Here is a 23967-nt window from a genome sequence, read left to right as displayed (position 1 = left end):
TAGAACTTTACCAGACGGTACTGTTACATTCTACTATAGAACTTTACCAGACGGTACAATGTACATTCTACTATAGGACTTTACCAGACGGTTTAGTACATTCTACTATGGGACTTTACCAGACGGTTTTGTACATTCTACTATAGAGACTTTACCAGACGGTACTGTACATCTCTACTATAGAACTTTACCAGACGGTACTGTACATTCTATTGTAGAACTTTACCAGACGGTACTGTACATTCTACTATAGGACTTTACCAGACGGTACTGTACATTCTATTGTAGAACTTTACCAGACGGTAAGTACATTCTATTATAGGACTTACCAGACGGTACTGTACATTCTATTGTAGAACTTTACCAGACGGTACACATTCTACTATAGAACTTACCAGACGGTACTGTACATTCTATTATAGAACTTTACCAGACGGTAACTGTATTATCTCTATTGTAGAACTTTACCAGACGGTACTGTACATTCTATTAGGAACTTTACCAGACGGTACAGTACATTCTATTATAGAACTTTACCAGACGGTACTGTGTACATCTACCATAGGATTTTACCAGACGGTACAGTACATTCTATTGTAGAACTTTACCAGACGGTACAGTATTTCTACTATAGATTTACCAGACGGTACTGTACATTCTATTGTAGAACTTTACCAGACGGTACTGTACATTCTACTATAGGACTTTACCAGACGGTACTGTACATTCTGTAAAATTTTAGGTCATTGCTTTACATACAGATTTGACGGTACAGTACATTCTATTGTAGAACTTTACCAGACGGTAAACTGTACATTCTATTGTAGAACTTCTTACCAGACGGTACTGTACATTCTACTACTAGGACTTTACCAGACGGTACTGTACATTCTACTATAGGACTCTTACCAGACGGTAATGCCTGTACATTCTACTATAGAACTTTACCAGACGGTACTGTACATTCTATCCCACTGTTCACACCATTACAGCTACCATCCCTTACCAGACGGTACTGTACATTCTACATGTAGAACTTTACCAGACGGTACAGTACATTCTACTGTAGAACTTTACCAGACGGTACAGTACATTCTACTATAGGACTTTACCAGACGGTACTGTACATTCTATTGTAGAACTTTACCAGACGGTACAGTACATTCTACTATAGGACTTTACCAGACGGTACAGTACATTCTACTATAGAACTTTACCAGACGGTACAGTACATTCTACTATAGGAACTTTACCAGACGGTACAGTACATTCTACTGTAGAACTTTACCAGACGGTACAGTACATTCTATTATAGAACTTTACCAGACGGTACAGTACATTCTACTATTGTTTACCCACCAGACGGCACATTGTACATTCTACTATTGTAGAACTTTACCAGACGGTACAGTACATTCTACTATAGAACTTTACCAGACGGTACAGTACATTCTACTATAGGACTTTACCAGACGGTACAGTACATTCTATTGTAGAACTTTACCAGACGGTACAGTACATTCTACTATAGGAACTTTACCAGACGGTACAGTACATTCTATTGTAGAACTTTACCAGACGGTACTGGTACATTCTATTGTTAGAACTTTACCAGACGGTACAGTACATTCTATTGTAGAACTTTACCAGACGGTACAGTACATTCTTTACTAGGTAGACCTTACCAGACGGTACTGTACATTCTATTATAGAACTTTACCAGACGGTACTGTACATTCTACTATAGGACTTTACCAGACGGGTACTGTACATTCTATTGTAGAACTTTACCAGACGGTACGGTACATTCTACTATAGGAACTTTACCAGACGGTACCAGTACATTCTATTAGTAGAAGACTTTACCAGACGGTACACTGTACATTCTACTATAGAACTTTACCAGACGGTACAGTGTACATTCTACTATAGGACTTTACCAGACGGTAATTGTACATTCTATTGTAGAACTTTACCAGACGGTACTGAGTACATTCTATTGTAGGACTTTACCAGACGGTACTGTACATTCTACTATAGGACTTTACCAGACGGTACTGTACATTCTATTGTAGAACTTTACCAGACGGTACTGTACATTCTATTATAGAACTTTACCAGACGGTACATACTGTAGACTTACCTTTATATAGGACTTTACCTGTAGACTATGATCCTGGATTCTACCACATCTTGTACATTCTATAGAACTTTACCAGACGGTACTGTACATTCTACTATAGTAGAACTTTACCAGACGGTACAGTACATTCTACTATAGAACTTACCAGACGGTACTGTACATTCTACTATAGAACTTTACCAGACGGTACTGTACATTCTCTTACTATAGAACTTTACCAGACGGTACTGTACATTCTATTTGTAGAACTTACCAGACGGTACTGTACATTCTATTATAGAACTTTACCAGACGGTACTGTACATTCTATTGTAGAACTTACCAGACGGTACTGTACATTCTACTATAGGACCTTACCAGACGGTACTGTACATTCTATTGTAGGACTTTACCAGACGTAGCACAGTACATTCTACTATAGAACTCTTACCCAGACGGTACTGTACATTCTATTGTAGAACTTTACCAGACGGTACAGTACATTCTATTGTAGAACTTTACCAGACGGTACAGTACATTCTTACTATAGACTTTACCAGACGGTACTGTACATTCTATTATAGGAACTTTACCAGACGGTACAGTACATTCTATTATAGAATCTTACCAGACGGTACTGTACATCTTCTACTGTAGAACTCTTTACCAGACGGTACTGTACATTCTATTATAGAACTCTTACCAGACGGTACTGTACATTCTATTATAGAACTTTACCAGACGGTACAGTACATTCTATTGTGGTGAACTTACCAGACGGTACCGGTACTGTCCATTCTAGTAGGGAACCAGACGGTACATGTACATTCTACTATAGAACTCTTTACCAGACGGTACAGTACATTCTACTATAGAACTTTACCAGACGGTACAGTACACATTCTATTGTAGAACTTTACCAGACGGTACAGTACATTCTACTATAGGACCTTTACCAGACGGTACCTCCAGGCTTTACTATCCCATTGTGGTAGGAATTTTACCTCAGACTACCAGGTGTGTACATTCTACTATAGAACTCCTTACCAGACTTGTACTGCATTGTCAGACATTGTTGTAATCCTTTACTCAGACGGAAATTACAGTACATTCTACTATAGAACTTTACCAGACGGTACAGTACATCTCTATATGGACTTTACCAGACGGTACTGTACATTCTATTGTAGAACTTTACCAGTTTGGTGTACGGTACACATTCTACTATAAACCCTGGAATTCAGACGGTACTGTACATTCTATTGTAGAACTTTACCAGACGGTACAGTACATTCTATTGTAGGACTTTACCAGACGGTACTGTACATTCTTCTATAGAACTTTACCAGACGGTACTGTACATTCTATTGTAGAACTTTACCAGACGGTACTGTACATTCTACTATAGAACTTTACCAGACGGTACAGTACATTCTACTATAGGAACTTACCAGACGGTACCTGTACATTCTACTATAGGACTTTACCAGACGGTACAGTACATTCTACTATAGGACTTTACCAGACGGTACTGTACATTCTACTATGTGAACTTTTACCAGACGGGTACAGTACATTCTACTATAGAACTTCACCAGACGGTACAGTACATTCTACTATAGGACTTTACCAGACGGTACAGTACATTCTACTATAGGACTTTACCAGACGGTGTTGTACATTCTATTGTAGAACTTTACCAGACGGTACAGTACATTCTACTATAGGATCTTTACCAGACGGTACAGTACATTCTATTGTAGAACTTTACCAGACGGTACTGTACATTCTATTATAGAACTTTACCAGACGGTACAGTACATTCTACTATAGAACTTTACCAGACGGTACACTGTACATCTCTTCTATTGTAGAACTTTACCAGACGGTACACTGTACATTCTACTATAGGACTTTACCAGACGGTACAGTACATTCTACTATAGAACTTTACCAGACGGTACAGTACATTCTATTGTAGAACTTTACCAGAGACGGTACATCCGTACATTGTATTGTACATTCTTTACCAGACGGGGTACTGTACATTCTATTGTAGGACTTTACCAGACGGTACAGTACCATTACATCTCTAATTATGTAGAACTCTTACTTTCAGACGGTACTGTACATTCTACTATAGGACTTTACCAGACGGTACAGTACATTCTATTGTAGAACTTTACCAGACGGTACTGTACATTGTATTGTTAGAATTTTACCAGACGGTACTGTACATTCTACTATAGAACTTTACCAGACGGTACTGTACATTCTATTGTAGAACTTTACCAGACGGTACAGTACATTCTACTATAGGAACTTTACCAGACGGTACAGTACATTCTATTGTGGAACTTTTACCAGACGGTACTGTACATTCTACTTGTAGAACCTTACCAGACGGTACAGTACATTCTATTGTAGAACTTTACCAGACGGTACAGTACATTCTACTATAGAACTTTACCAGACGGTACTGTACATTCTACTATAGGAACTTTACCAGACGGTACAATGTACATTCTACATTGTATAGAACTTTACCAGACGGTACCAGACTTGTGTACCAGACGGTTTTGTACATTCTATTGTAGAGAACTTTACCAGACGGTACAATACATTCTATAGGGACTTTACCAGACGGTACAGTACATTCTATTGTAGAACTTTACCAGACGGTACAGTACATTCTATTGTAGAACTTTACCAGACGGTTTTGCACCAGACGGTACAGTACATTCTATTGTAGAACTTTACCAGACGGTACACTGTACATTCTAGACAATTTTTGAGTACATTCTATTGACAGAACTTTACCAGACGGTACTGTACATTCTATTGTAGAACTTTACCAGACGGTACTGTACATTCTACTATAGGACTTTACCAGACGGTACAGTACATTCTATTGTAGAACTTTACCAGACGGTACAGTACATTCTACTATGGGAACTTTACCAGACGATTTTCCAGGTACATTCTATTGTAGAACTTTACCAGACGGTACAGTACATTCTACTATAGGACTTTACCAGACGGTACAGTACATTCTACTATAGGAACTTTACCAGACGGTACTGTACATTCTACTATAGGAACTTTACCAGACGGTACAGTACATTCTATTGTAGGAACTTTACCAGACGGTACTTTACCAGACGGTACAGTACATTCTACTATAGGAACTTTACCAGACGAAACAGTACATTCTACTATAGGACTTTACCAGACGGTACAATTACATTCTACTATAGAACTTTACCAGACGGTACAGTACATTCTACTATAGGACTTTACCAGACGGTACTGTACATTCTATTGTAGAACTTTACCAGACGGTACAGTACATTCTACTATAGGACTTTACCAGACGGTTTACCAGACGGTACATTCTACTATAGTACATTCTATTGTAGAACTTTACCAGACGGTACAGTACATTCTATTGTAGAACTTTACCAGACGGTACAGTACATTCTATTGTAGAACCTTACCAGACGGTACTGTTACATTCTATTGTAGAGACTTTACCAGACGGTTTTGTACATTCTATTGTAGAACTTTACCAGACGGTACATGTACATTCTACTATAGAACTTTACCAGACGGTACTACATTCTACTGGACTTTACCAGACGGTACAGTACATTCTACTATAGGACTTTACCAGACGGTACTGTACATTCTACTATAGGACTTTACCAGACGGTGCACTGTACATTCTACTATGGGACTTTACCAGACGGTACAGTACATTCTACTATAGGACTTTACCAGACGGTACAGTACATTCTACTATAGGACTTTACCAGACGGTACAGTACATTCTATTGTAGAACTTTACCAGACGGTACAGTACATTCTACTATAGGACTTTACCAGACGGTACAGTACATTCTATTGTAGAACTTTACCAGACGGTACAGTACATTCTACTATAGAACTTTACCAGACGGTACAGTACATTCTACTATAGGACTTTACCAGACGGTACAGTACATTCTATTGTAGAACTTTACCAGACGGTACAGTACATTCTACTATAGAACTTTACCAGACAGTTTACAGAACATTGTATTATTACACCTCTTAGTTCTTTCAGACAGTTTTACTGTACATTCTATTGTAGACTTTACCAGACGGTACTGTACATTCTATTGTAGACTTTACCAGACGGTACTGTACATTCTATTGTTTTACCAGACGGTACTGTACATTCTACTATAGAACTTTACCAGACGGTGCAATTTTGTTCTACTATAGGACTTTACCAGACGGTACAGTACATTCTATTGTAGAACTTTACCAGACGGTACAGTACATTCTATTGTAGGAACTTTACCAGACGGTACTGTACATTCTATTGTAGAACTTTACCAGACGGTACTGTACATTCTACTATAGAACTTTACCAGACGGTACAGACATTCTACTATAGGACTTTACCAGACGGTACTGTACATTCTATTATAGAACTTTACCAGACGGTACAGTACATTCTATTGTAGAACTTTACCAGACGGTACAGTACATTCTATTATAGAACTTTACCAGACGGTACTGTACATTCTACTATAGGAACTTTACCAGACGGTACAATTACATTCTACTATAGAACTTTACCAGACGGTGCAGTACATTCTACTATTGTAGACTTTACCAGACGGTACTGTACATTCTATTATAGGAACTTTACCAGACGGTACAATTTACATTCTATTGTAAGAACTTTACCAGACGGTACTGTACATTCTATTATAGAACTTTACCAGACGGTACTGTACATTCTATTGTAGAACTTTACCAGACGGTACTGTACATTCTACTGTAGGACTTTACCAGACGGTGCTGTACATTCTATTGTAGAACTTTACCAGACGGTACAGTACATTCTACTAGAACACCAGACGGTACATTCTATTATAGGACTTTACCAGACGGTACAGTTACATACTACTATAGGACTTTACCAGACGGTACAGTACATTCTACTATGGGACTTTACCAGACGGTTTTGTACATTCTACTATAGAACTTTACCAGACGGTACAGTACATTCTACTATAGAACTTTACCAGACGGTACTGTACATTCTACTGTAGAACTTTACCAGACGGTACAATTGCATTCCTATTGTAGAACTTTACCAGACGGTACAGTACATTCTATTGTAGAACTTTACCAGACGGTACAGTACATTCTATTATAGAACTTTACCAGACGGTACTGTACATTCTACTATAGAACTTTACCAGACGGTACTGTACATTCTACTTGTAGAACTTTACCAGACGGTACAGTACATTCTATTGTAGAACTTTACCAGACGGTACAGTACATTCTACTATAGAACTTACCAGACGGTACAGTACATTCTACTATAGGACTTTACCAGACGGTACAGTACATTCTATTATAGAACTTTACCAGACGGTACTGTTTACATTCTACTATAGACTTTACCTTACCAGACGGTGTTGTACATTCTATTGTTACACTTTACCAGACGGTACAATTACATTCTACTATGGGACTTTACCAGACGGTACAGTACATTCTATTATAGAACTTTACCAGACGGTACTGTACATTCTACTATAGGACTTTACCAGACGGTACAATTTTTTGTTCTATTGTGAGAACTTTACCAGACAGTTTTGTACATTCTATTGTTAGAACTTTACCAGACGGTACTGTACATTCTATTGTGGAACTTTACCAGACGGTACTGTACATTCTACTATAGAACTTTACCAGACGGGTACAGTACATTCTACTATGGGACTCCTTACCAGACGGTACTGCAGTACATTCTACTATAGAACTTTACCAGACGGTGTACATTCTACTATAGGACTTTACCAGACGGTACTGTACATTCTATTGTAGAACTTTACCAGACGGTACAGTACATTCTACTATAGAACTTTACCAGACGGTACAGTACATTCTATTGTAGAACTTTACCAGACGGTACAGTACATTCTACTATAGGACTTTACCAGACGGTACAGTACATTCTATTGTAGAACTTTACCAGACGGTACAGTACAGTACATTGTAGAAGACTTTACTAGACGGTACAGTACATTCTACTATGAACTTTACCAGACGGTACTGTACATTCTACTATAGAACTTTACCAGACAATTTTTGTACATTCTACTATAGAACTTTACCAGACGGTACAATTTTATTCTATTGTAGAACTTTACCAGACGGTTCTGTACATTCTACTATAGGAACTTTACCAGACGGTACTGTACATTCTATTGGGACACCAGACGGTATACATTCTACTATGGGACTTTACCAGACGGTACAGTACATTCTACTATAGGACTTTACCAGACGGTACAGTACATTCTACTATAGGACTTTACCAGACGGTACAGTACATTCTATTGTAGAACTTTACCAGACGGTACAGTACATTCTACTATAGGACTTTACCAGACGGTACAGTACATTCTACTATAGGACTTTACCAGACGGTACAGTACATTCTACTATAGGACTTTACCAGACGGTACTGTACATTCTACTATAGGACTTTACCAGACGGTACAGTACATTCTACTATAGGACTTTACCAGACGGTACTTTCTACCTTTAGACGGTACAGTACATTCTACTATAGGACTTTACTTTACCAGACGGTACAGTACATTCTACTATAGGAACTTTACCAGACGGTACCAGTACATTCTATTATAGAACTTTACCAGACGGTACAGTACATTCTACTATAGGACTTTACCAGACGGTACAGTACATTCTATTGTAAGAACTTTACCAGACGGTGCAGTACATTCTACTATAGAACTTTACCAGACGGTACAGTACATTCTACTATAGAACTTTACCAGACGGTACAGTACATTCTACTATAGAACTTTACCAGACGGTACTGTACATTGTATTGTTACACTTTACCAGACGGTACTGTACATTCTATTGTAGAACTTTACCAGACGGTACAGTACATTCTACTATAGAACTTTACCAGACGGTACAGTACATTCTACTATAGGACTTTACCAGACGGTACTGTACATTCTATTGTAGAACTTTACCAGACGGTACAGTACATTCTACTATAGAACTTTACCAGACGGTACAGTACATTCTACTATAGGAACTTTACCAGACGGTACAGTACATTCTACTATAGGACCTTTACCAGACGGTACAGTACATTCTACTATAGGACTTTACCAGACGGTACTGTACATTCTATTGTAGAACTTTACCAGACGGTACAGTACATTCTATTGTAGAACTTTACCAGACGGTACAGTACATTCTACTATAGAACTTTACCAGACGGTACTGTACATTCTACTATAGAACTTTACCAGACGGTACAGTACATTCTACTATAGGAACTTTACCAGACGGTACAGTACATTCTACTATAGAACTTTACCAGACGGTACTGTACATTCTATTGTAGAACTTTACCAGACGGTACAGTACATTCTATTGTAGAACTTTACCAGACGGTACAGTACATTCTATTGTAGAACTTTACCAGACGGTACAGTACACATTCTATTGTAGAACTTTACCAGACGGTACTGTACATTCTATTGTAGAACTTTACCAGACGGTACTGTACATTCTATTGTAGAACTTTACCAGACGGTACTGTACATTCTATTGTAGAACTTTACCAGACGGTACTGTACATTCTATTATAGAACTTTACCAGACGGTACAGTACATTCTACTATAGAACTTTACCAGACGGTACTGTACATTCTATTATAGAACTTTACCAGACGGTACAGTACATTCTACTATAGGACTTTACCAGACGGTACAGTACATTCTACTATAGAGACTTTACCAGACGGTACAGTACATTCTACTATAGAACTTTACCAGACGGTCATAGTACATTCTACTATAGAACTTTACCAGACGGTACAGTACATTCTATTGTGGAACTTTACCAGACGGTACAGTACATTCTACTATAGAACTTTACCAGACGGTACAGTACATTCTATTGTAGGAACTTTACCAGAACTTTACCAGACGGTACAGTACATTCTACTATAGAACTTTACCAGACGGTACAGTACATTCTACTATAGAACTTTACCAGACGGTACAGTACATTCTATTGTAGAACTTTACCAGACGGTGCACAGTACATTCTATTGTAGAACTTTACCAGACGGTACAGTACATTCTACTATAGAACTTTACCAGACGGTACTGTACATTCTACTATAGAACTTTACCAGACGGTACAGTACATTCTACTATAGAACTTTACCAGACGGTACAGTACATTCTACTATAGAACTTTACCAGACGGTACAGTACATTCTACTATAGGAACTTTACCAGACGGTACAGTACATTCTATTGTAGAACTTTACCAGACGGTACAGTACATTCTACTATAGGAACTTTACCAGACGGTACAGTACATTCTATTTGTAGAACTTTACCAGACGGTACAGTACATTCTACTATAGGAACTTTACCAGACGGTACTGTACATTCTATTGTAGAACTTTACCAGACGGTACAGTACATTCTATTGTAGAACTTTACCAGACGGTACTGTACATTCTATTGTAGAACTTTACCAGACGGTACTGTACATTCTACTATAGAACTTTACCAGACGGTACAGTACATTCTACTATAGGACTTTACCAGACGGTACAGTACATTCTACTATAGAACTTTACCAGACGGTACAGTACATTCTACTATAGGACTTTACCAGACGGTACAGTACATTCTACTATAGAACTTTACCAGACGGTACAGTACATTCTACTATAGAACTTTACCAGACGGTACAGTACATTCTATTGTAGAACTTTACCAGACGGTACAGTACATTCTACTATAGGACTTTACCAGACGGTACAGTACATTCTATTGTAGAACTTTACCAGACGGTACAGTACATTCTATTGTAGAACTTTACCAGACGGTACAGTACATTCTACTATAGAACTTTACCAGACGGTACTGTACATTCTACTATAGAACTTTACCAGACGGTACAGTACATTCTATTGTAGAACTTTACCAGACGGTACAGTACATTCTATTGTAGAACTTTACCAGACGGTACAGTACATTCTACTATAGAACTTTACCAGACGGTACAGTACATTCTACTATAGGACTTTACCAGACGGTACAGTACATTCTACTATAGAACTTTACCAGACGGTACAGTACATTCTACTATAGAACTTTACCAGACGGTACAGTACATTCTATTGTAGAACTTTACCAGACGGTACAGTACATTCTACTATAGAACTTTACCAGACGGTACAGTACATTCTACTATAGAACTTTACCAGACGGTACAGTACATTCTACTATAGAACTTTACCAGACGGTACAGTACATTCTATTATAGAACTTTACCAGACGGTACAGTACATTCTATTGTAGAACTTTACCAGACGGTACAGTACATTCTATTGTAGAACTTTACCAGACGGTACTGTACATTCTATTGTAGAACTTTACCAGACGGTACTGTACATTCTATTGTAGAACTTTACCAGACGGTACTGTACATTCTACTGTAGAACTTTACCAGACGGTACTGTACATTCTACTATAGAACTTTACCAGACAGTACAGTGCATTCTACTATAGGACTTTACCAGACGGTACAGTACATTCTACTATAGGACTTTACCAGACGGTACTGTACATTCTACTATAGGACTTTACCAGACGGTACAGTACATTCTACTATAGAACTTTACCAGACGGTACAGTACATTCTACTATAGGACTTTACCAGACGGTACAGTACATTCTATTGTAGAACTTTACCAGACGGTACAGTACATTCTACTATAGAACTTTACCAGACGGTACAGTACATTCTATTGTAGAACTTTACCAGACGGTACAGTACATTCTATTGTAGAACTTTACCAGACGGTACAGTACATTCTACTATAGGACTTTACCAGACGGTACAGTACATTCTATTGTAGAACTTTACCAGACGGTACAGTACATTCTATTGTAGAACTTTACCAGACGGTACAGTACATTCTACTATAGAACTTTACCAGACGGTACTGTACATTCTACTATAGAACTTTACCAGACGGTACAGTACATTCTACTATAGAACTTTACCAGACGGTACAGTACATTCTATTGTAGAACTTTACCAGACGGTACAGTACATTCTATTGTAGAACTTTACCAGACGGTACAGTACATTCTATTGTAGAACTTTACCAGACGGTACAGTACATTCTATTATAGAACTTTACCAGACGGTACAGTACATTCTATTGTAGAACTTTACCAGACGGTACTGTACATTCTATTGTAGAACTTTACCAGACGGTACTGTACATTCTATTGTAGAACTTTACCAGACGGTACTGTACATTCTATTGTAGAACTTTACCAGACGGTACTGTACATTCTATTGTAGAACTTTACCAGACGGTACAGTACATTCTACTATAGAACTTTACCAGACGGTACAGTACATTCTATTATAGAACTTTACCAGACGGTACAGTACATTCTATTGTAGAACTTTACCAGACGGTACAGTACATTCTACTATAGAACTTTACCAGACGGTACTGTACATTCTACTATAGAACTTTACCAGACGGTACAGTACATTCTACTATAAGACTTTACCAGACGGTACAGTACATTCTATTGTAGAACTTTACCAGACGGTACAGTACATTCTACTATAGGACTTTACCAGACGGTACAGTACATTCTATTGTAGAACTTTACCAGACGGTACAGTACATTCTACTATAGAACTTTACCAGACGGTACAGTACATTCTATTGTAGAACTTTACCAGACGGTACAGTACATTCTACTATATGACTTTACCAGACGGTACAGTACATTCTATTGTAGAACTTTACCAGATGGTACAGTACATTCTATTGTAGAACTTTACCAGACGGTACAGTACATTCTACTATAGAACTTTACCAGACGGTACAGTACATTCTACTATAGGACTTTACCAGACGGTACAGTACATTCTATTATAGAACTTTACCAGACGGTACAGTACATTCTACTATAGAACTTTACCAGACGGTACAGTACATTCTATTGTAGAACTTTACCAGACGGTACAGTACATTCTACTATAGGACTTTACCAGACGGTACAGTACATTCTATTGTAGAACTTTACCAGACGGTACAGTACATTCTATTGTAGAACTTTACCAGACGGTACAGTACATTCTACTATAGAACTTTACCAGACGGTACTGTACATTCTACTATAGAACTTTACCAGACGGTACAGTACATTCTATTGTAGAACTTTACCAGACGGTACAGTACATTCTATTGTAGAACTTTACCAGACGGTACAGTACATTCTACTATAGAACTTTACCAGACGGTACAGTACATTCTACTATAGGACTTTACCAGACGGTACAGTACATTCTACTATAGAACTTTACCAGACGGTACAGTACATTCTATTGTAGAACTTTACCAGACGGTACAGTACATTCTATTGTAGAACTTTACCAGACGGTACAGTACATTCTATTGTAGAACTTTACCAGACGGTACTGTACATTCTACTGTAGAACTTTACCAGACGGTACTGTACATTCTACTATAGGACTTTACCAGACGGTACAGTACATTCTACTATAGGACTTTACCAGACGGTACTGTACATTCTACTATAGGACTTTACCAGACGGTACAGTACATTCTACTATAGGACTTTACCAGACGGTACAGTACATTCTACTATAGGACTTTACCAGACGGTACAGTACATTCTACTATAGGACTTTACCAGACGGTACAGTACATTCTACTATAGGACTTTACCAGACGGTACAGTACATTCTATTGTAGAACTTTACCAGACGGTACAGTACATTCTACTATAGGACTTTACCAGACGGTACAGTACATTCTATTGTAGAACTTTACCAGACGGTACAGTACATTCTACTATAGAACTTTACCAGACGGTACAGTACATTCTACTATAGGACTTTACCAGACGGTACAGTACATTCTATTGTAGAACTTTACCAGACGGTACAGTACATTCTACTATAGGACTTTACCAGACGGTACAGTACATTCTACTATAGAACTTTACCAGACGGTACTGTACATTGTATTGTTACACTTTACCAGACGGTACTGTACATTGTATTGTTACACTTTACCAGACGGTACTGTACATTCTATTGTTACACTTTACCAGACGGTACAGTACATTCTACTATAGAACTTTACCAGACGGTACAGTACATTCTACTATAGGACTTTACCAGACGGTACAGTACATTCTATTGTAGAACTTTACCAGACGGTACAGTACATTCTACTATAGAACTTTACCAGACGGTACAGTACATTCTATTGTAGAACTTTACCAGACGGTACAGTACATTCTATTATAGAACTTTACCAGACGGTACAGTACATTCTACTATAGGACTTTACCAGACGGTACAGTACATTCTATTGTAGAACTTTACCAGACGGTACAGTACATTCTATTGTAGAACTTTACCAGACGGTACAGTACATTCTACTATAGAACTTTACCAGACGGTACTGTACATTCTACTATAGAACTTTACCAGACGGTACAGTACATTCTACTATAGAACTTTACCAGACGGTACAGTACATTCTATTGTAGAACTTTACCAGACGGTACAGTACATTCTATTGTAGAACTTTACCAGACGGTACAGTACATTCTATTGTAGAACTTTACCAGACGGTACAGTACATTCTATTGTAGAACTTTACCAGACGGTACAGTACATTCTATTGTAGAACTTTACCAGACGGTACAGTACATTCTATTGTAGAACTTTACCAGACGGTACTGTACATTCTATTGTAGAACTTTACCAGACGGTACTGTACATTCTATTGTAGAACTTTACCAGACGGTACTGTACATTCTATTGTAGAACTTTACCAGACGGTACAGTACATTCTACTATAGAACTTTACCAGACGGTACAGTACATTCTATTGTAGAACTTTACCAGACGGTACAGTACATTCTACTATAGGACTTTACCAGACGGTACAGTACATTCTACTATAGGACTTTACCAGACGGTACAGTACATTCTACTATAGAACTTTACCAGACGGTACAGTACATTCTACTATAGAACTTTACCAGACGGTACAGTACATTCTATTGTAGAACTTTACCAGACGGTACAGTACATTCTATTGTAGAACTTTACCAGACGGTACTGTACATTCTATTGTAGAACTTTACCAGACGGTACAGTACATTCTACTATAGAACTTTACCAGACGGTACAGTACATTCTACTATAGAACTTTACCAGACGGTACAGTACATTCTATTGTAGAACTTTACCAGACGGTACAGTACATTCTATTGTAGAACTTTACCAGACGGTACAGTACATTCTACTATAGAACTTTACCAGACGGTACTGTACATTCTACTATAGAACTTTACCAGACGGTACAGTACATTCTACTATAGGACTTTACCAGACGGTACAGTACATTCTACTATAGAACTTTACCAGACGGTACAGTACATTCTACTATAGAACTTTACCAGACGGTACAGTACATTCTATTGTAGAACTTTACCAGACGGTACAGTACATTCTACTATAGGACTTTACCAGACGGTACAGTACATTCTATTGTAGAACTTTACCAGACGGTACAGTACATTCTACTATAGAACTTTACCAGACGGTACAGTACATTCTATTGTAGAACTTTACCAGACGGTACAGTACATTCTATTGTAAAACTTTACCAGACGGTACTGTACATTCTATTGTAGAACTTTACCAGACGGTACTGTACATTCTACTATAGAACTTTACCAGACAGTACAGTGCATTCTACTATAGGACTTTACCAGACGGTACAGTACATTCTACTATAGAACTTTACCAGACGGTACAGTACATTCTACTATAGGACTTTACCAGACGGTACAGTACATTCTACTATAGAACTTTACCAGACGGTACAGTACATTCTACTATAGAACTTTACCAGACGGTACAGTACATTCTATTGTAGAACTTTACCAGACGGTACAGTACATTCTACTATAGGACTTTACCAGACGGTACAGTACATTCTATTGTAGAACTTTACCAGACGGTACAGTACATTCTATTGTAGAACTTTACCAGACGGTACAGTACATTCTACTATAGAACTTTACCAGACGGTACTGTACATTCTACTATAGAACTTTACCAGACGGTACAGTACATTCTATTGTAGAACTTTACCAGACGGTACAGTACATTCTATTGTAGAACTTTACCAGACGGTACAGTACATTCTACTATAGAACTTTACCAGACGGTACAGTACATTCTACTATAGGACTTTACCAGACGGTACAGTACATTCTACTATAGAACTTTACCAGACGGTACAGTACATTCTACTATAGAACTTTACCAGACGGTACAGTACATTCTATTGTAGAACTTTACCAGACGGTACAGTACATTCTACTATAGAACTTTACCAGACGGTACAGTACATTCTACTATAGAACTTTACCAGACGGTACAGTACATTCTACTATAGAACTTTACCAGACGGTACAGTACATTCTATTGTAGAACTTTACCAGACGGTACAGTACATTCTATTGTAGAACTTTACCAGACGGTACAGTACATTCTATTGTAGAACTTTACCAGACGGTACTGTACATTCTATTGTAGAACTTTACCAGACGGTACTGTACATTCTACTGTAAAACTTTACCAGACGGTACTGTACATTCTACTATAGAACTTTACCAGACGGTACAGTACATTCTACTATAGGACTTTACCAGACGGTACAGTACATTCTACTATAGGACTTTACCAGACGGTACTGTACATTCTACTATAGGACTTTACCAGACGGTACTGTACATTCTACTATAGGACTTTACCAGACGGTACAGTACATTCTACTATAGGACTTTACCAGACGGTACAGTACATTCTACTATAGGACTTTACCAGACGGTACAGTACATTCTATTGTAGAACTTTACCAGACGGTACAGTACATTCTACTATAGGACTTTACCAGACGGTACAGTACATTCTATTGTAGAACTTTACCAGACGGTACAGTACATTCTACTATAGAACTTTACCAGACGGTACAGTACATTCTACTATAGGACTTTACCAGACGGTACAGTACATTCTATTGTAGAACTTTACAAGACGGTACAGTACATTCTACTATAGGACTTTACCAGACGGTACAGTACATTCTACTATAGAACTTTACCAGACGGTACTGTACATTGTATTGTTACACTTTACCAGACGGTACTGTACATTGTATTGTTACACTTTACCAGACGGTACTGTACATTGTATTGTTACACTTTACCAGACGGTACAGTACATTCTACTATAGAACTTTACCAGACGGTACAGTACATTCTACTATAGGACTTTACCAGACGGTACAGTACATTGTATTGTAGAACTTTACAAGACGGTACAGTACATTCTACTATAGAACTTTACCAGACGGTACAGTACATTCTATTGTAGAACTTTACCAGGCGGTACAGTACATTCTATTGTAGAACTTTACCAGACGGTACAGTACATTCTACTATAGGACTTTACCAGACGGTACAGTACATTCTATTGTAGAACTTTACCAGACGGTACAGTACATTCTATTGTAGAACTTTACCAGACGGTACAGTACATTCTACTATAGAACTTTACCAGACGGTACTGTACATTCTACTATAGAACTTTACCAGACGGTACAGTACATTCTACTATAGAACTTTACCAGACGGTACAGTACATTCTATTGTAGAACTTTACCAGACGGTACAGTACATTCTATTGTAGAACTTTACCAGACGGTACAGTACATTCTATTGTAGAACTTTACCAGACGGTACAGTACATTCTATTGTAGAACTTTACCAGACGGTACAGTACATTCTATTGTAGAACTTTACCAGACGGTACAGTACATTCTATTGTAGAAATTTACCAGACGGTACTGTACATTCTATTGTAGAACTTTACCAGACGGTACTGTACATTCTATTGTAGAACTTTACCAGACGGTACAGTACATTCTACTATAGAACTTTACCAGACGGTACTGTACATTCTATTGTAGAAATTTACCAGACGGTACTGTACATTCTATTGTAGAACTTTACCAGACGGTACTGTACATTCTATTGTAGAACTTTACCAGACGGTACAGTACATTCTACTATAGAACTTTACCAGACGGTACAGTACATTCTATTGTAGAACTTTACCAGACGGTACAGTACATTCTACTATAGGACTTTACCAGACGGTTCAGTACATTCTACTATAGGACTTTACCAGACGGTACAGTACATTCTACTATAGGACTTTACCAGACGGTACAGTACATTCTACTATAGAACTTTACCAGACGGTTCAGTACATTCTACTATAGGACTTTACCAGACGGTACAGTACATTCTACTATAGAACTTTACCAGACGGTACAGTACATTCTACTATAGAACTTTACCAGACGGTACAGTACATTCTATTGTAGAACTTTACCAGACGGTACAGTACATTCTATTGTAGAACTTTACCAGACGGTACAGTACATTCTATTGTAGAACTTTACCAGACGGTACAGTACATTCTACTATAGAACTTTACCAGACGGTACAGTACATTCTACTATAGAACTTTACCAGACGGTACAGTACATTCTATTGTAGAACTTTACCAGACGGTACAGTACATTCTATTGTAGAACTTTACCAGACGGTACAGTACATTCTATTGTAAAACTTTACCAGACAGTACTGTACATTCTATTGTAGAACTTTACCAGACGGTACTGTACATTCTACTATAGAACGTTACCAGACAGTACATGCATTCTACTATAGGACTTTACCAGACGGTACAGTACATTCTATTGTAGAACTTTACCAGACGGTACAGTACATTCTATTGTAGAACTTTACCAGACGGTACAGTACATTCTATTGTAAAACTTTACCAGACGGTACTGTACATTCTATTGTAGAACTTTACCAGACGGTACTGTACATTCTACTATAGAACTTTACCAGACAGTACATGCATTCTACTATAGGACTTTACCAGACGGTACAGTACATTCTATTGTAGAACTTTAGAAATGACCCTAATGATCCAACATTCATCCATCAAACGTTTTTAATGTTACATGACCCTAATGATCCAACATTCATCCATCAAACGTTTTTAATGTTACATGACCCTAATGATCCAACATTCATCCATCAAACGTTTTTAATGTTACATGACCCTAATGATACAACATTCATCCATCAAACGTTGTTAACGTTACATGACCCTAATGATCCAACACCCAACCACCATAATGATTTACGTTACATGATCCTAATGATCCAACATCCAGCCATCATATTGGTTTAAGTTATATGACCCTAACGATCTGACATCCAACCCCCATATTTGTTTACGTTACATGACCCTAATGATTCAACATCCAGCCACCATAATGTTTTACGTTATATGACCCTAATGATCCAACATCCAGCCATCATATTGGTTTAAGTTACATGACCCTAACGATCCAACATCGAGCCACCATAATGATTTACGCTACATGACCCTAATGATCCAACATCCAGCCACCATAATGATTTACGTTACATGACCCTAATGATCCAACATCCAGCCACCATATTGGTTTATGTTACATGACCCTATTGATCCTATACCCAGCCAACTTTGTTAAATTTAAATACCTATTGTTATATTATCATTTCTAGGTCTTACAAATGTTATATATTCTCTAGTTCCTAGTGCTCCGGCCGATATAAAAGCTCTTCCTATGTTATCCAACGCGATCCTGGTGTCATGGAAACTGCCACTTTATCCCAATGGAATTATCGAACAGTATACATTGTACAAAAGGTGGTCATCTGGTGGACGTCAGGTAAGGGGTGATATCTCTGAGCAGTTACGTGATTGTGTACAAAACCTAATCTGAGGATGCTGTTGATTTATGACTTGTAGTGAATCTTGGTTTGGTTGTTTGAAGACATCGTAACAAAGGCAACTTTTTAGTCCTTTAATAAATATTATCTTCTACATACATTCACTGATTCATAAAACAATAAGAACGTAAGTGTATAGAACGTATACTTAGTACTTAACACTCCTACGAAAAGACGTTTCTAGTACTGATTTCTCCAAGCCCGTTCCCCTGGCTGTGGTTTCGCTAGATAGTAGATAGGGACAGTGGGAATCTCGTTAATCCATTCATTAATGGATTTAAATGGCAATTTCATTTAAATACAAAATTATTAGCCTAATACTAATAACCTTTCAAGTTGCTCTGGGGCCTATTAGGCCCCACTTTTCGTAGGAGTGTTAACACATGGGTTGTCTTCATAAAGATGTCACTATAGAACATGTAACTTGGTACTTAACACATGAGTTGTCTTTATAAAGATGTCAGTATAGAACATGTAACTTGGTACTTAATACATGTGTTATCTTTATAAAGATGTCAGTGTAGAACATGTAACTTGGTACTTAATACATGTGTTATCTTTATAAAGATGTCAGTGTAACACATGTGTTATCTTTATAAAGATGTCAGTATAGAACATGTAACTTTGTACTTAATACATGTGTTATTTTTATAAAGATGTCAGTATAACACTTGTGTTATCTTTATAAAGATGTCAGTATAACACTTGTGTTATCTTGATAAAGATGTCAGTATAGAACATATAACTTTGTACTTAATACATGCGTTATCTTTATAAAAATGTCAGTATAGAACATGTAACTTGGTACTTAATACATGTGTTATCTTTATAAAGATGTCAGTATAGAACATATAGCTTGGTACTTAATACATGTGTTATCTTTATAAAGATGTCAGTATGGAACATGTAACTTGGTACTTAATACATGTGTTATCTTTATAAAGATGTCAGTATAGAACGTGTAACTTGGTACTTAATACATGTGTTATCTTTATAAAAATGTCACTTTAGAACGTACACTTGGTACTTAATACATGTGTTATCTTTGTAAAGATGTCAGTGTAGAACATGTAACTTGGTACTTAATACATGTGTTATCTTTATAAAGATGTCAGTATGGAACATGTAACTTGGTACTTAATTCATGTGTTATCTTTATAAAGATGTCAGTATAACACATGTGTTATCTTTATAAAGATGTCAGTGTAACACATGTGTTATCTTTATAAAGATGTCAGTATAGAACATGTAACTTGGTACTTAATACATGTGTTATCATTATAAATATGTCAGTATAGAACGTACACTTGGTACTTAATACATGTGTTATCTTTGTAAAGATGTCAGTATGGAACATGTAACTTGGTACTTAATACATGTGTTATCTTTATAAAGATATCAGTATGGAACATGTAACTTGGTACTTAATACATGTGTTATCTTTATAAAGATGTCAGTATAGAACGTGTAACTTGGTACTTAATACATGTGTTATCTTTATAAAGATGTCAGTATGGAACATGTAACTTGGTACTTAATACATGTGTTATATTTATAAAGATGTCAGTATAGAACATATAACTTGGTACTTAATACGTGTGTTATCTTTATAAAGATGTCACTATAGAACATGTAACTTGGTACTTAATACATATGTTATCTTTATAAAAATGTCACTTTAGAACGTACACTTGGTACTTAATACATGTGTTATCTTTGTAAAGATGTCAGTGTAGAACATGTAACTTGGTACTTAATACATGTGTTATCTTTATAAAGATGTCAGTATGGAACATGTAACTTGGTACTTAATTCATGTGTTATCTTTATAAAGATGTCAGTATAACACATGTGTTATCTTTATAAAGATGTCAGTGTAACACATGTGTTATCTTTATAAAGATGTCAGTATAGAACATGTAACTTGGTACTTAATACATGTGTTATCATTATAAATATGTCAGTATAGAACGTACACTTGGTACTTAATACATGTGTTATCTTTGTAAAGATGTCAGTATGGAACATGTAACTTGGTACTTAATTCATTGTTATCTTTATAAATATGTCAGTATAACACGTGTTATCTTTATAAAGATGTCAGTGTAAGACATGTGTTATCTTTATAAAGATGTCAGTATAGAACATGTAACTTGGTACTTAATACATGTGTTATCTTTATAAAGATGTCAGTATAGAACATGTAACTTTGTACTTAATACACGTGTTATCTTTATAAAGATGTCAGTATAGAACATATAACTTGGTACTTAATACATGTGTTATCTTTATAAAGATGTCAGTATAGAACATATAACTTGGTACTTAATACATGTGTTATCTTTATAAAGATGTCAGTATAGAACGTGTAACTTGGTACTTAATACATGTGTTATCTTTATAAAGATGTCAGTATAGAACATATAACTTGGTACTTAATACATGTGTTATATTTATAAAGATGTCAGTATAGAACATATAACTTGGTACTTAATACATGTGTTATATTTATAAAGATGTCAGTATGGAACATATAACTTGGTACTTAATACATGTGTTATATTTATAAAGATGTCAGTATAGAACATATAACTTGGTACTTAATACATGTGTTATATTTATAAAGATGTCAGTATGGAACATGTAACTTGGTACTTAATACATGTGTTATCTTTATAAAGATGTCAGTATAGAACGTGTAACTTGGTACTTAATACATGTGTTATCTTTATAAAAATGTCACTTTAGAACGTACACTTGGTACTTAATACATGTGTTATCTTTGTAAAGATGTCAGTGTAGAACATGTAACTTGGTACTTAATACATGTGTTATCTTTATAAAGATGTCAGTATGGAACATGTAACTTGGTACTTAATTCATGTGTTATCTTTATAAAGATGTCAGTATAACACATGTGTTATCTTTATAAAGATGTCAGTGTAACACATGTGTTATCTTTATAAAGATGTCAGTATAGAACATGTAACTTGGTACTTAATACATGTGTTATCATTATAAATATGTCAGTATAGAACGTACACTTGGTACTTAATACATGTGTTATCTTTGTAAAGATGTCAGTATGGAACATGTAACTTGGTACTTAATACATGTGTTATCTTTATAAAGATGTCAGTATGGAACATGTAACTTGGTACTTAATACATGTGTTATCTTTATAAAGATGTCAGTATAGAACGTGTAACTTGGTACTTAATACATGTGTTATCTTTATAAAGATGTCAGTATGGAACATGTAACTTGGTACTTAATACATGTGTTATATTTATAAAGATGTCAGTATAGAACATATAACTTGGTACTTAATACGTGTGTTATCTTTATAAAGATGTCACTATAGAACATGTAACTTGGTACTTAATACATATGTTATCTTTATAAAAATGTCACTTTAGAACGTACACTTGGTACTTAATACATGTGTTATCTTTGTAAAGATGTCAGTATAGAACGTACACTTGGTACTTAATACATGTGTTATCTTTGTAAAGATGTCAGTATGGAACATGTAACTTGGTACTTAATTCATTGTTATCTTTATAAATATGTCAGTATAACACATGTGTTATCTTTATAAAGATGTCAGTGTAAGACATGTGTTATCTTTATAAAGATGTCAGTATAGAACATGTAACTTGGTACTTAATACATGTGTTATCTTTATAAAGATGTCAGTATAGAACGTGTAACTTGGTACTTAATACATGTGTTATCTTTATAAAAATGTCACTTTA

General features: G+C 36.4%; 1 protein-coding gene across 1 annotated transcript in view; it reads left to right on the top strand.

Annotated features, from left to right (window-relative positions):
- The first annotated feature begins 4174 nt into the window (after positions 1–4174).
- Positions 4175–23967, top strand: part of LOC143228623 (cell adhesion molecule Dscam1-like) — a 55149-nt gene continuing 35356 nt past the window's right edge. The window contains exons 1-2 of the mRNA XM_076459849.1: positions 4175–4195; positions 20009–20148. Of these exons, the coding sequence (XP_076315964.1) occupies positions 20044–20148 (105 nt within the window). The 5' untranslated portion in view covers positions 4175–4195; positions 20009–20043. The remainder of the gene's footprint in view (positions 4196–20008; positions 20149–23967) is intronic.

This window comes from Tachypleus tridentatus, chromosome 10 (genome assembly GCF_004210375.1).
Source record: "Tachypleus tridentatus isolate NWPU-2018 chromosome 10, ASM421037v1, whole genome shotgun sequence".
NCBI classification, from domain to species: Eukaryota; Metazoa; Arthropoda; class Merostomata; order Xiphosura; family Limulidae; genus Tachypleus; species Tachypleus tridentatus.
This window is presented reverse-complemented; position numbering and strand designations above follow the sequence as displayed.